The 13,910-nt window shown below is 49.5% G+C and overlaps 1 protein-coding gene across 1 annotated transcript in view; it reads right to left on the bottom strand.

Moving 5' to 3' along the window:
• Positions 1 to 3,446: 3,446 nt before the first annotated feature.
• MARCO (macrophage receptor with collagenous structure) overlaps positions 3,447 to 13,910 on the bottom strand; it is a 33,394-nt gene continuing 22,930 nt past the window's right edge. The window contains exons 5-13 of the mRNA XM_061439713.1: positions 13,815 to 13,904; positions 13,669 to 13,704; positions 13,028 to 13,126; positions 12,872 to 12,934; positions 7,348 to 7,392; positions 6,474 to 6,572; positions 5,926 to 5,970; positions 5,141 to 5,317; positions 3,447 to 3,736 (exon numbers count right to left, since the gene is read on the bottom strand). Of these exons, the coding sequence (XP_061295697.1) occupies positions 3,606 to 3,736; positions 5,141 to 5,317; positions 5,926 to 5,970; positions 6,474 to 6,572; positions 7,348 to 7,392; positions 12,872 to 12,934; positions 13,028 to 13,126; positions 13,669 to 13,704; positions 13,815 to 13,904 (785 nt within the window). The 3' untranslated portion in view covers positions 3,447 to 3,605. The remainder of the gene's footprint in view (positions 3,737 to 5,140; positions 5,318 to 5,925; positions 5,971 to 6,473; positions 6,573 to 7,347; positions 7,393 to 12,871; positions 12,935 to 13,027; positions 13,127 to 13,668; positions 13,705 to 13,814; positions 13,905 to 13,910) is intronic.

Raw genomic sequence — 13,910 nt, 5'->3', positions numbered from 1 at the left:
ACTCTCCTGCTGTGTGAATCCGCCTCTACTTCTTATTAGCTGCATGTAGTTTTCTTAGGCCATTATTATTATATAACAAACCACCCCTAAACCTAGTGGCTTTCAACCACAACCATCTGTGATTACTCACGAATTTATGGGTTGGTCTTCTGATGTGGGCCAGGCTTGACCAGTCTCAGCTGGGCTCACTAACGTGACTGTGGCCAACTGTATGCTGACTCATGGAGGATGACCTCAGCGGGGGGAGTTGGGTCATGTTTCACACATTTCACTCCTTCACATGCCTCCTCCATTAGGTTTAGCCTGAGCTTAGTTTCATATCATGGTGGGAATTCCGAGAGAGATAGTGAAAGAGTAACAGCCCTGCTTCCTGTTGAGAAGAGCAGCAGTCACGTTGCAAAGGCTATCAATAGAAAGATGGTGAGCTGGAGCCAACATACCGCAGTGCCAAAGCTCTTAGAGACTCAGTTTGCATACTTGGGATGGGAATGGTATCCCTTGTATCATGTGCTGCTCTGGTATGCTGTGTTCTTCGATGGGATGGTTGGTCAGGTGTGGCCTCAAGAAGGGACCCAGAAGAGTTGTGGGGATTACACTCATCAAGACAGAGTCCCTACAGGTTGAGAGGGGCCCCAGGGAGTGGGTCAGCCACTTCGACAGGGAGCCAGGAGAGGGTGAAGACTCATGGACAAGGGTCTTCACTGGGGGGTCAGGATGGGGTACACAAGCAACCAGTGTAAGGGGATTTCATTGGTGCATTTGAATGTCACTAGGTCACAGTCACTGTGGGTAGGGGGAGGAAGGGGAATTTGTGGCAGGGGCCCAGCTTATCACACCGGTGCGCCTGATTACCTGGGCTGGTGCTCACAGCCTGTTTGTGGCGATGCTGAGACAGTGAGTGCGAAGATAGGATCTTTTAAAATTTACAATACACCTTGCAAAACTCGGACCCCATTTTGTTTCAAAAGCTAATCTCCTAAAGTGTGAAAGGCCTAGTGACTAGATTTGCCTTTGGAGAAAATCTTCGTCTTGAACCACTGCACCACAAGGATATGTCTCTTGTCAGAGGAAAGTCTGTGAAGCAATACCAGTATTGAAAAGCTAAGTACTCTATTTAGCATTCCTTCAGAGAGCCAGTCAGAAAATATTTATCACCAGCTGGTTGTGTAAGAGACATTATGTAAGAGAAACTGAATGAACAAAGGGCTGGATGTAATAGGGGGTAAGTGAACCATTAAGGTTGCAGGAGGACTTTGTGAGATTGTCAGGGGCACAACCTTGTAAGTCACGATGGTGAGTTTGCCCCACCACCTAAGGGAATGGGGAGCCATTGAAAGATATAAACATGGAGTGGCGTAGTGAGCTGTGTGATTTCTAAAGATCTGTCAGGCTGCTGCTTGCAGAATGAATAGGTGGTTGGTGGAGCACAGTGGAGGAAAGAGACTGATTAGAAGCTCCAAGCATCCAGGCCACGGGGCAGTGGCCTGGACCATGATGGTAGTAGAGATGGAGAGACCTGAGTGGACTGGAGAGACATTTGGGAGGTAGAATACTTGGTGCCTGGTGGAGGCATAGCATCTGACACCCAGTGTCTGTCTTGGACACTGGATGGAGGGAGCAGGTTTTAGCTGCCTGAACTTTGAGGTGCTACTGTGGAGGCAGCTGGTGGACATATATGTAGCCAGAGCTCAGGAGACAGGTCTTCACTGGAAGTATAGACTGGGGGATCAACACCTAAGAGATGAAAACCAAAGCCATGGAAGGGAAATTTTGGGTGTGTTGAACCATGTCTTTCCGCTTTCTTGCTTGAGGAAGGGAGGGATAGCGGGAGGTTGGTCCATTCTCTGTAAGGATTTTGTCTATTCTGCCTATAAACTATTATTTGTTCCTGTGGAAAGATGTGTGTGTGTGTGTGTGTGTGTGAGAGAGAGAGAGAGAGAGAGAGAGAGAGAAGTGCATGCATGCTCACACATCCATCCCTAAGGGTGATGCAAGGGGTCCCCCAGGTAGGAACCAGTCCCACAGTTCCTCACTCTTGAAGGAGGCAGATCCTGGGAAAGGAGATAAAGATGGGAGAGTTGGGCCTGATACTGCAGGGAGAACCCTCCTCTATTTCTGTCTCCTCGTCTCCTTTCCCGCCTTCCCCAGGGAAGGGCAGGGGGCTTTCACAGTACCCTTCCTTCCTGCTTGCTCTGCTCAGACCTCCTGCACTTCGAACACTGTGACCAAGTCAGCCAGGCTTGGCTTTTGATAAATTAAATGGAAAAAACTAGAAAACTGTTTCTGCTTTCAACTCTGCTTTCATGGTACTCCTGTTTCTAAAGAGGTTCAGGAAGTCACTTTGAGATTCAGATGGGAGAGATGACCCCTCCTCTCTGTTTCAGGTTGGACCTGCTCTTGACTTTCCATGTGGGTGGGTAGGTGGGGGACTTGTTAGGATAGAAGGAATGGGCAATAAGCTTTGAGAGATAAGGATGCTGATAAGACGGACAAGTTACACTTGTAAAATATTACATCTTAGAACCCCTGACAGGGGCTCCTTCCTCCCTGACCTTCCATTCTTCCATCCTGAAGTGCCAAGAAAACCCACATCATTATAGAGGTTTCTGCCAAATTAAAACAACCAGCTTTCAAATCCTGGCCCCATTCCCCTCTCTGTGCCCAGGTCCAGAGAGCTCTCCCATTGCCCTGCAGCTCTGACCCTGGTGCTGATTTCTGAACAGCTGCAGCCTCTGAAAGTGCAGACTGGGTCCTGGGTGGCTGGTTGAGCTCTTGAGCGAGGAAGCCCTGGGATCTCTGCTCCATCTCCCAGTCCTTCCACTGCTCTTCCTGGGCTCTACCATTTACAAGTGCATGCATGTGTGCTAAGTCAAATCAGTCCTGTCCAACTCTTTGCGACTCTATAGACTATAGCCCACCAGGCTCCTCTGTCCATGGAATTCTTCAGGCAAGAATACTGGAGTGGGTTACCATGCCCTCCTCCAGCCAGATCTTCCCAACCAGGGATCAAACCCACGTCTCCCGTGGGTGAATAAAATGGATGAAAGTTCCTGCATTTATGGAGCCCACATCCTAATGAGAACAAATTTTCATGCTTAAAGGTACAATTCCTATTTTCCATGCAACCTGGTGTCAACTTCATGAGGTCTCTTCATTTGCTGGTGAGTAGCTCCAGTGCTGGGGGACCGTTCACTGCCGTGCAAAGAGGCTACATCTGACTGACTGAAGGGCTGGTCATGACTAATTCTGACAATGGGTGAGCGCCACTTTCACCATGGAATTTCAGCCCCCATGTGCCCCAGTTCTGAGCTAAGATTCCATTGACCCTGTGCACTGGGTGGGAGTGAGAGGAGCATGAGGACTCAATGAAAGGCTGTGTGCATTGAGTGAACGCATCCCTAAGGGACAGGAGGGACGAGCTAGTAATTTCAGCCACAGCCAGGCAGTGCCAAGTAGCGCTTTGAGCTTTATTAGCTTTATTGAACCTGCTTCAGAGGCTGTCAGCCAACCCTCAGAGAGCCCCTCAGAGAGCACCGCCTCCCTTCGTGGGCTGAGTGTCTTGGCTGTGGACACCTTGGGGGCAGAGTGGTGAGTGGGCTGTGGGGTCAGCTGCAGTTCACGCCTGCATCCTCATTGTGGTTGCAATTGTGAGAGCCCCAGCTGCTCTTGTTGCAGTCCCACAGGGTCCATTCTGACCCTGAACATGCAACATCATCCAGCCAGATGTTTCCAGAGCCTGGACACAGAGAAAGCAAGGGGAGAGAGGAGTGTGGGATTAGGGTTCAAGCTGTATGGTCCGTCTGTCCTCGGGGTCTTCCACAGGGAGCTAGACTGATCATTTCTCCTGCAACTGCCCAGGCCCGCGGTGCGGACGACTGATCTGCTCTCTTATGATGACTCTGCCTCTCTTCTGCTTTCTACCCTTTGATAAAAGTCTCATCCAAGTATTTAATATGTAATCCAAGCATGATTTGAAATCTCCTAAGGATCTCTCAGGGTTTGTCTCTTCCTTAAATGCCTTTATAACCAGGTCATTCCCAGTTCCAAAGCATTCATACCTCCTTCAAACCCCGTGCCTTCTGATATAATCGATTTCAGATCAAGAGCTCAGAGAAATTACTGGCTTATTCGATTCCAGTAATTTACACTACAGTGTGACAATCTATATAGGCTTAATCTGTGGGAGGAAATGTGTATTTTTAAGGAGTTTTACAATCCTACTAGACTCAGATTAAAAAATAGGTATGCATTTTGGTAGGGTGGAGGGGGAAGGGTGAGGACAGAGAAGATTTGGGGGCAGGAGCAGGAGAAACCAGCCTAGTGTCCTTGCCAGGTCAGCTCTTGGTGGTTGTTTAGTTGTTTAGTTGCCAAGTTGCTTTTGCAACCCAATAAATAGGCTGTAGCCCACCAGGTTCCTCTGTCTACGGAATTTTCCAGGCAAGAATACTGGAGTGGGTTGCCAAGCCCTACTCCAGGGGACCTTCCTGACCAAGGGATCAAACGCACGTCTCCTGCATTGGTAGGCACGTCTCCTGCATTGGCAGGCAGATTCTTTACCACTGAGCCACCAGGAAGGCACAGGTCTGCTTTTATGGACAAAGAAAATGACCTTTTGCTGCAAAACATAGTTGAGTGTCCAGCACTCCAGGACATCTTTCCAAAACTGATTTTAGGAAGTCCCTGCTCTGATTCACTGTCTCTTCCCTTCTCCTTGAAGATGATCAAGCTTGGGCTGCCCAGGCCTTTAGGCTCCAGAGAGCTGAGATAACCACTGTGCTTGCCTGCCCGGCATCTTTGTTCTCCTGGCTTCCACCCCTCAGCTGTCCTTCAGAGAGCACCCCTCACAAACACTGTCAGACACGTGGCATTGTGGCGTTAGGGCTGCATGGACAGCGACTTCTGTCCCTGTGGAGGAAGAGAGCCTTCTTTCTCCTGGGGCTGCCAGCCAGAAGGATGTAAGCTGGGGCCCTGAGCTGTGAAACTTTTCAGTTGCTTGAACCAATCCCTTTCTTTTAAGACAACCACAATGAGTCACTTGCAACTGATGGGTGCCAATACCCTACCCAGGAGAGAAAGCTCACATCAACACCTCAAAAAAAAAAAAAAAAAAAGACTCCTGGTTGAGGACTGATTCACTCACCAGCTCCCACATTGTAGACAGGAGATCCAGAGGAGTAACCCAGCATGCGGCAGAAGACAGTGGCATCTGAACCATCCCAGCTGTCATCACAGATTGTCCCCCATGCACCATTATAGAAAACTTCAGCTCGACCTCGGTTCCTAGAGCCGATAATCCGGACTGATAATGAGGAGTCACCTGGATGACAAAACACATGTGGGAGAGGTGAGGGAAGCAGCACAGGGCTTTGGGCAGATGCAGGTTCTGCCTTTTAATTTTTGGAAGTCCTATTGTTGTTGTTCAGTCACTAAGTCGTGTATGACTCTTTGCGACCCATGGACTGCAGTATGCCAGGCTTGGAAGTCCTACAGTTAGGGAAAGAAGTCTTCTGCTTGGCTGTCATCATAGCAGTAAGATCCCTCGTTATGGCACCAGAACTACCAGCAGCCTCTGGGCACTGAGGCTTGTAGGCATGAGGCCATACAAGGAGGTGCCTCTGCAGCTGGCCTTGCAAATCCAGCCTGCCATGTTTTGCTTGCATTGTGGAGAAAAAAAAGGGAGGAGGAAGAAGGGAGGAAGAGAGAGGGAATTGGGGGTGGGGAACAAGCGAGGAAAGAAGGGAGAGAGAGAAACTGTTACCTGTGGCTCTGGACACGGGCAGGCTTATTCAAGGGACAGCCTTTTAGCTTTCCCCCCAAACGAAGAATCTCTCTGAAAAACAAGGCCTCTCCCCCAGAACACATACAACTTTCAAGTACAGAGTAGCCTCTATAGCATACGTTAAACAGAACAGAAATAGCAATTACCTTTTTGACCTTTTTCTCCCTTGGCTCCTTGTGGCCCAGTAGCTCCTGTCATGAGGAAAAAAATGGCACAGTTTGAAGGAAACCAAGTCAGGAACCCCCTGCTCTCCTTTGCCAGCAGTGGGGAGGAGTGGTGGGGGTCAGACTCTCTCCTCCATCTTTGCCGGCCCCCTGGCATCATGGGGACTGGATATGCCATGGATCTCCGTGGTTGAGCAAGAAGAAATGGGCCTGAGCTACAGCAGGAAGGACTTAAGCTAGATTAGAGAAGGACATTCAAGAGGCATGGAGTGGGAGGTCTCTCCTGAGGTCAGTCACGGAGACTGCATGGTCCGGGGGCCTGGCTGGGCGTGGTCCAGCACATTGTCACCTGCTGTGCTGAGTGCCCAGCTGTGCCTTATTCACCTCTGTAAGCTCCGGGCCGAGGGCAACCCCAGCACAAGACTTCTCCGCAGAACCACTAAGCCTCTAGCCTTCTGGTTCTGAAAACCACCCCCAACTCCTTGTAACAGGCCTCTCCTTTGAACTCATGTCAGAAGCCGAGACCTTACCTCTCGATCCGGGCTCTCCCTTTTGGCCAGTTGGTCCAGGTGCCCCCTTGAGTCCTCCCAGGCCTGGGCTTCCCTTCTCTCCCTTCACGCCCGAAAGGCCTGGGGAAGAGAGAGACCACCGCCATCAGATGCTCTGCTCTACTTTCCAAGGGAAACTAACAGCTTTGGTGTTTAATGAATGAGTTGTCCTGAAAGTCCCCCCACCCCTATCAGTGGGCTATTTGGATGTTCAGCCTTGGGGCAGGGGCAGAGTGTTGCCCCTGCCCCAATCCCCCCACTTTCCAGGTAAACTCTGGTTGGGGACAAGAGGGTGAAAATAGCCGACAGGATTCCAAAGTTGCTGGTCCTCATTGGGCCATTATGTGGAAGCCATTCTGGGAGAACTTGCTAGAACATTTCCAGGCCTCAATGTCCCCATTAGTAAGTTAGAAAAGAAAATCCACCTTAGGAGTAATAAAGACTGCTCAAACAAGGACTGTAATGAGAGTCCTGTGAGAAGGAGCAGGAGGAGTGGGTGCCTTGAGGGCCAGAGTGAACAGGGAGATGGACCAAAGAGATACAGGCCAGGCAACCACCTTGGGAACTGGAGAGAAAGTTGCTTAGCTCCACGTTAGCTGCGCAGCCTGAATTCACCACCATGCGGCAGCTTCCGGGGCTTCTTTACCGTTTTCTCTCTCAACTCCACCCCTTTAAACCCTTTCCCCTGGTTTATCACTGGAAGAGCCTGAGGCTTGAAAGACAGAGCCCTGGAGGCCTCATCACTCTGGTGGAAAGTTACTGCAGTTACAGCCCTGCTTTCAGGGTCAACAAAACCCGCCTCAGAGAGTCCTTCCAGTCATTATTGTGGAAAATTAAAATGAAGCCAGCGCTTTACCTGGAAATCCTGATTCTCCTTTTGTTCCTTTCTGTCCTTGAAGTCCTAAGATCAAAATACAGAAAAGGGAAGAAGATAATAAAACTTAGATATTAAACACTTTTAATCTTAGACAACCTCTACCTTCTGTCTGATTAATGCAGATGGAAAGGTACATTGGTTCTCCTCGATTGTTTAAAGCCACTTTAGCAGAGCATAAAAGTAGACAGACTGCAGATAAATGGGTATGTGTATTGGGGTGAAATAGAAACGTGGTGGATGAAGGTCTGGATTAGGTGAACAGACCCCACACTCAGTAACTGGCCTTCTTTGTCCAGTAATAACCTGGCTTGATATCTATTCCTTCTTGTTGCAAAAGAAGGAAAAGATTGGAAAAAACATTTTCTGTTGGAAAAGAATTGAGAGATATTTTGAAAATAAAGTTATTTTTATTTCTAAAAGACTGTGGAGGGCACTCAGTGGCCACTAGAAGCTCTGGGAGTCTCTCACCCTCAGTAGATACTCCATAAGTCTATTGGTTTATTTCATCGTGGCCCCCACTGTAGCTAAACAGTTAGGCAGCTAAAGGGTCTCATGTCCAGAAAATGGAAAAATAACCACTGCAATTGTTTGGGACGATCCTATTTGTAGTTCTGATGTGAAAGTTCCTCCCTCCCTCCCTTCCTTCTTTCCTCCATTCATCACTTTATTCACTAACTTATGTAGAAGGCCTACTATTCCCAGCACCATGATGGGTCATTACTTATTGTGGGATAATAACCTATTGGTTTAGCAACTCCATGATCTCTCAATTTCAGGAAAACAGGATTCTCTAAGACAGTCATGCAAACTTGGGGAAAGTAAAGCTCATTACTGATCATGAAGTAACAGTTTCTTGAGGGTAACAATGGGATTGTACTTCCACCATGATCTTGACTGGGGTCCCTTCCAACAAGCCAGTCGGCTTTAACCAAAAACCCACTCATTGGATGGTCACTAGGAACCAAGAGGAACTCAGTTACTCTCACTGCCAATCACCTGGGGGACGTTCCTGCCTCTCACTTTAAATTCCTGGCTTTCCTGAGCACCCACTGTGTGCTGGTCAGTGGAGAGCAGAGGCGGGGCCTGGCACACCTCTTCAGGATCCCTTCTTGGAATAATGAACAAGGAGTCCTGGTTCCTGGCCGCCTTTCAGATGGCTAGTCTGAGGAGGAGGGTCAGAGGGCTGAGGAGCTAGGAGCTGCTGCTGCAGGCCTGGGCACTAAAGGAGGCTGGAAGGGCTGGAAAGATCTGAGAGAGCAACTAGTTTTGCCCCTCATTCTTGAGATGAGGACCAGTTTGAGTCTCAGAGAGCTTCTTCTAGAACCTTTGAGGTCAGCTGGCAGGCAGGCCACAGCTCACCCGGGCCAGCTGTGCTCCTACCGGTCCCTCTGGTTGGAAAGTCTCACCCCTTTGGTCTCCTGGAGAACTGGATCAAGCCTGTGAAAGCTGCTATGATGCTAGATGTTGCCGACTATAAAACCTTCTCTGGCCTTGCCCATGGATGATGTGCTTCCTCCCAGGGCAGCACAGGCCCCACATAGCCTGGGTTTGCATCTGCCTCTGTGGCATTTAGTCCAGTTCCCTCTCCCTCAGCCTAACCTTTCTCCTCTGAGCTTCTGGTTGCCTCAGGGGTGGCTATGAGATTGAAATGAAGTCACCTGTGTCAAGCCCTAAGCCTCGTGTCTGGCAAGTGGTGTCATGCAGACCCTGGGGACCCTTTTGGTACGTGTATGTACTCCTCCAGTGGGAAGCACCTGGGATCCTGGGGCTAAAGCCCCCACAGGAGCTCCAGCCTTGCTGCCCAGGAAGCCCCCCAAAATGTTTGCTGTTGACCGTAAGTGGCCCATCAGGGGCAGCAGATGTGTCCTCTCTACTTAGGTGTGTGCTCGGTCGTTCAGTTGTACCTGACTCTTTGTGACCCCATGGATTGTAGCCCTTCAGGCTCCTCTGTCCCTGGGATTTCCCAGGCAAGAATACTGGAATAGATTTCCATTTCCTCCTCCAGGGGATCTTCCTGACCAGGGATCAAACCTGCCTCTCCTACATTGGAGGGCAGATTCTTTAGTACTGAGCCACTTGGGAAGCTTACCACTGTGCCATCTGGGAAGTCATCCTCTGTGCTTACCTGCATCTGAATTGCAGCTGTCAAGATTAGGGAGGAGAAACCACATTCAGAAACCTGTCTTTGGTTGTTAAATAGAAAAATGGTTCATATCTAGACACTTGATCCCCCATGTCTCGTCCTAAAGGATGCCATACTGCACAATTTACCTTAAAAGCCTGTCCCTAGATGCAAGGTTGCAGCCACCTCACACTGTGATCCCTCCTGATTGCCTCCCCACTACCTAAGAAGCCTCCAAAGCACCAAACAACAAATGTCTTGTACAAACAGGAGCCCTAGGTAAGCCCTGGTTCACTAGGTCCATGGTCCCCGAGGCCTGACTCTCCCACCTCATTTCTCACACCCTCCCCCAGCCCCTCACCTCTTAGAGACTAAGCATCTGCTCCTGAATGCGCTATGCTGGACACTGTCAGGGGCTTCACATACATCTCTCACCTGCCCTGCTAGGTTGTGCCATTTCCCTCTTCATAGAGGAGGAAGTCCACACTCAGAGATGCTAGGTGATTTACCCAGGTCACACAGAGAGGGACTGGTGAAGTTAAATTTGGGAACCAGGGTTGGCCTCCCACTGGGCACTGTGGCTGCCTGTTCCACCAGTGTGCCAGCTTACCCCTGCCTGGAGTTTCACATGGGCTCTCCATGGGATTCCAAAGACTTTCAGTAGCCTTGGGCCATCCCTTACTCCTAAATGAGTAGTCAAACTATAGTGAACATCAGAGTCACCTGTACAAGGTTTGTTAAAAACTTTCTGGGACTTTTCTGGTGGTCCAGTGACTAAGACTCTGAGCTCCCAATGCAGGGGCCCTGAGTTCAATCCCTGGTCAGGGAACTATATCCCACATGCCACACCGAGAGTTTGCATGCTACAACTAAGACCAAGCACAGCCAAATAAATAAATAAAAATATTTAAAAACTCTTCTCCTTTACATTTCTAAAAACAAACAAACAAACAAAAAACAGATGCCCAAACCAGATGCACTGAATTGGAAACTCATGAAAATGCTCTTTGAGTTTTAGGACTCAAACCCTCCCAGGATGCAGAGTGCAGGCAAGATTCTCCACCTTTGGACAGCGGGAGACGCAGGCTGGGGACCTGGGAAGTAGATGCAGTGCTGCCTGTGTGTAAAATCTTGTTTTATCACCCATACTCTTGCTTAGTCAAGAATCACTAGTCTGGCAAAGGTGGGATGTGGTACAGGGGCTCTCCCCAAAATTTATAACTGAGGGAGAAAAGCCAGCATCTTCATGAAGCCAAGCAGAAAACTCAGGGGTAAGACATCTTTAGGCCTCAGAATCAGAAATCCTAAGATCTGGGGTCAGGGAAGAGAGAAGTATAAGACCAGAAAGAAGCAGCCAATAAATTGGGGTCGCCTGACCACTACACCCACATGGAGACTTTGCTGACAGCCTTCAGGTGGCATCCACATGGGACTGGGTAGCAGATCCCCTGCCTTTCCTGACCCACCATCTGTGAAAAGGAAAGCAGCTTTGAAAATGGATGGGTTAGAAGGACAGTGTGTATAGGAGTCACCTGTGCCAGGGCTCCTGCCAACCTTCAGGGGAAACCCGAAGGTCAAAGGATCTGACTCCTAGGCTCAGAAAGTGACCTGCCCAGCTCTCTGGCCAGAGCTTCCTGAACCTCCACCACATCCCAGACCTGGACTCAAGGGATGCCAACCTACAGAGCCCTCCCTCACCTTCGAAGACTTCACCTACCTGCTCTGTTCCCTTTCTCTAGACTTGCCTTCCTCTCTCCACCTGGCCAAGCCCTATTCATCCTCTATGACTCAACTCCAGCTCTTCCATCACTCTTGCAAGATGCTATATTTTGCTACCCACACCAGGAGCCACTGTGAACTTGAAGATTTTGATAGAATCAAGTCACATCTGTTTAAAAAAAATCAATCAATCCATTGACCGCTTAAATGAAAAATGAGAGGGCCTGCCCCTGGTGTGGGTTTCTAGCGTAGCTCTGGGATGAAGGCATCCAGGTTGTCTAACTCAAGTATGACCTTCTGCACCTGCAGTGACTGTCCACAGACATCCTTGGAAGATGCCCAGCCCTTTCTCAACCTTCACTGGCCACAACACCTCCTGGCCTGCACCTGGCTTCCTAAATGGCACATGGCACTCCTCCACGCAAAACCCTCAGCAGAGTGTGCCTGATGCCATCTAACAACAGTCTGTCTGCCTGTCTCCTGAATCAGCCTGCATGTCTGAGAGCAGGAACCAGGTCTTATGTGTCTTGGAGGCCCAACACTTTCTAGACTATCCAGTGAACCAGACTTTCTAGATCATCATGGGTGCCTGGACTTACTTAGTGACTAGCAAAAGTTAGCAGTTGTTTATAAAGCAGACCTGGAGAAGGCAATGGCACCCCACTCTAGTACTCTTGCCTGGAAAATCCTATGGACGGAGGAGCCTGGTAGGCTGCAGTCCATGGAGTCGCTAAGAGTCGGATACGACTGAGCGACTTCACTTTCACTTTTCACTTTCATGCATTGGAGAAGAAAATGGCAACCCACTCCAGTGTTCTTGCCTGGAGAATCCCAGGGACAGGGGAGCCTGGTGGGCTGCCGTCTATGGGGCCGCACAGAGTCGGACACGACTGAAGTGACTTAGCAGCAGCATAAAGCAGACCACATTGGTAGGATGGTTTATAACCTTGACTAAATTGGCCTAATAGCTTATGACCTTGACTAAGTTGGTGTGATGGTTCATGAACTAATCTCTGTGAGTTGGGGAACTGTGGGTCACTATTTTCAGCCGGGGCCCCCCTGGGAGAATGTGCAAGTAGGGTTTTTTGACAAAGTGAAATTGCTCAGTTGTGTCTGATTCTTTGTGACCCCATGGACTGTAACCTACCAGGCTTCTCCATCCATGGGATTTCCCAGGCAAGAGTACTGGAGTGGGTTGCCATTTCCTTCTCCAGGGAATCTTCCCAACCCAGGGATTGAATCCAGGTCTCCCGCATTGCAGGACCACCAGGATTTTTGACAACTGCTGCCCAAATCCAGAGCCCTGACCCTTGGGGCCCCACCTCAGATCAGTGGGAGAGGGTAGGCTCTACATGCACAGCTGGAAGGCAGGCCAGGAGACAGTGCAAGCAAGGTGCCCACCCCCCTCCTGTTTGACAGTGGAGATTTGATTGTGGCATTCAAGGTCTCTCATGGACTCTGGGCAGAGAAAAACAGCCATAGGGCCTTGGATTCAAAGGGCTCTGGCAGAGGAAGGTGCCCTTCTTAATCCAGATGCTCAGGGGCGAGAGCTCAGGACACCCTCTGCCTCCTTCTGATGGCCCTGCTGGGAAGTAGTCCTCCTCCATGTCCATCACTGACACCCAGCAACTCCACTTGCCCACTACCCACAGCCTCTGTTACCTGTGTCCCCCTTGCTTCCTTTCACACCTTCGACTCCTGGTGTCCCAGGCAGCCCTGGTGGTCCTGGACAATAGATAACACAGAGAGTGTAAGGGCTGGACTGGGTGGGTCTTCAGACATCACTCCCCACACCAACCACAGGACCCAGGACCTCACCTATTGGCCCAGTGGGGCCAATGCTGCCAGTATCACCCTTGGCACCTGGGGATCCCACAGCTCCTGGAAAGCCTGGAAGACCCTTCATTCCAGGAGGTCCTGAAAGTAAAGTCATGAATAGAAGGCTGGGGGTGGTTGGTAGAGGGCCTGGCTGCCTATGCTTTCAACACACCTCTGTTCTCTGCAGTGGCACATGCATCTCTTAACACCTTAAATATTCCCTGGGCAGCTTAAAAGATCTCTCTTTAGAAGCCTTAAACTAGCCCTATTAGTGGGAGGAAAATTACAGTCTCAGCAATTTATTAATTAATTTCCTTTCACTGCTGCAGGGTTTGAAGCTTATGGACTCACTCAGAACTCTGGGTGTGAGCGTCTGGCTTCACAAGCCTGAGCAGCAGAGTGAAGAGACGCTCTCAAAAAACTAATACAATTATGTAAAGTTTAAAAATAAAATAAAATTAATTAAAAAAAAAAAGAAAAAAAAAAGAATATCAATTAGGGCTGCCCTCTGAATACTGCTCCGTTCCTCTTAAGGACGGGCCAGGTTTTACAAAATCTCAGAGGCTCTGGGTTAATATTACAGTCAAATACAAGACAGGGAGAGTGGTACCTGGAATGATGCCCATCCCTACAATTCTTACCTTGATCACCTTTGATTCCAGGAATTCCAGCCACTCCTAAAGTACAGAAGGATTTTTAGGGGTTGTATTTTTACCCTCTAGCTTCAGCCTGCAAGACAAAAGGGGAATACCCGCAGGACAACAGACCCAACAGTGCAAACTCTTACCTGGGAAACCTGGCTTTCCTGAGTCACCTTTATCCCCCCGAGCTCCGGGGGGTCCCATGTCTCCTTTCATGCCCATGTCTCCCTTTCTTCCTGAAA

The sequence above is a fragment of the Bos javanicus genome, chromosome 2 (assembly GCF_032452875.1).
Source record: "Bos javanicus breed banteng chromosome 2, ARS-OSU_banteng_1.0, whole genome shotgun sequence".
Lineage (NCBI taxonomy): Eukaryota > Metazoa > Chordata > Mammalia > Artiodactyla > Bovidae > Bos > Bos javanicus.
The sequence above is the reverse complement of the archived record's forward strand: the minus strand, read 5'-3'. Positions and strand labels throughout refer to the sequence as shown.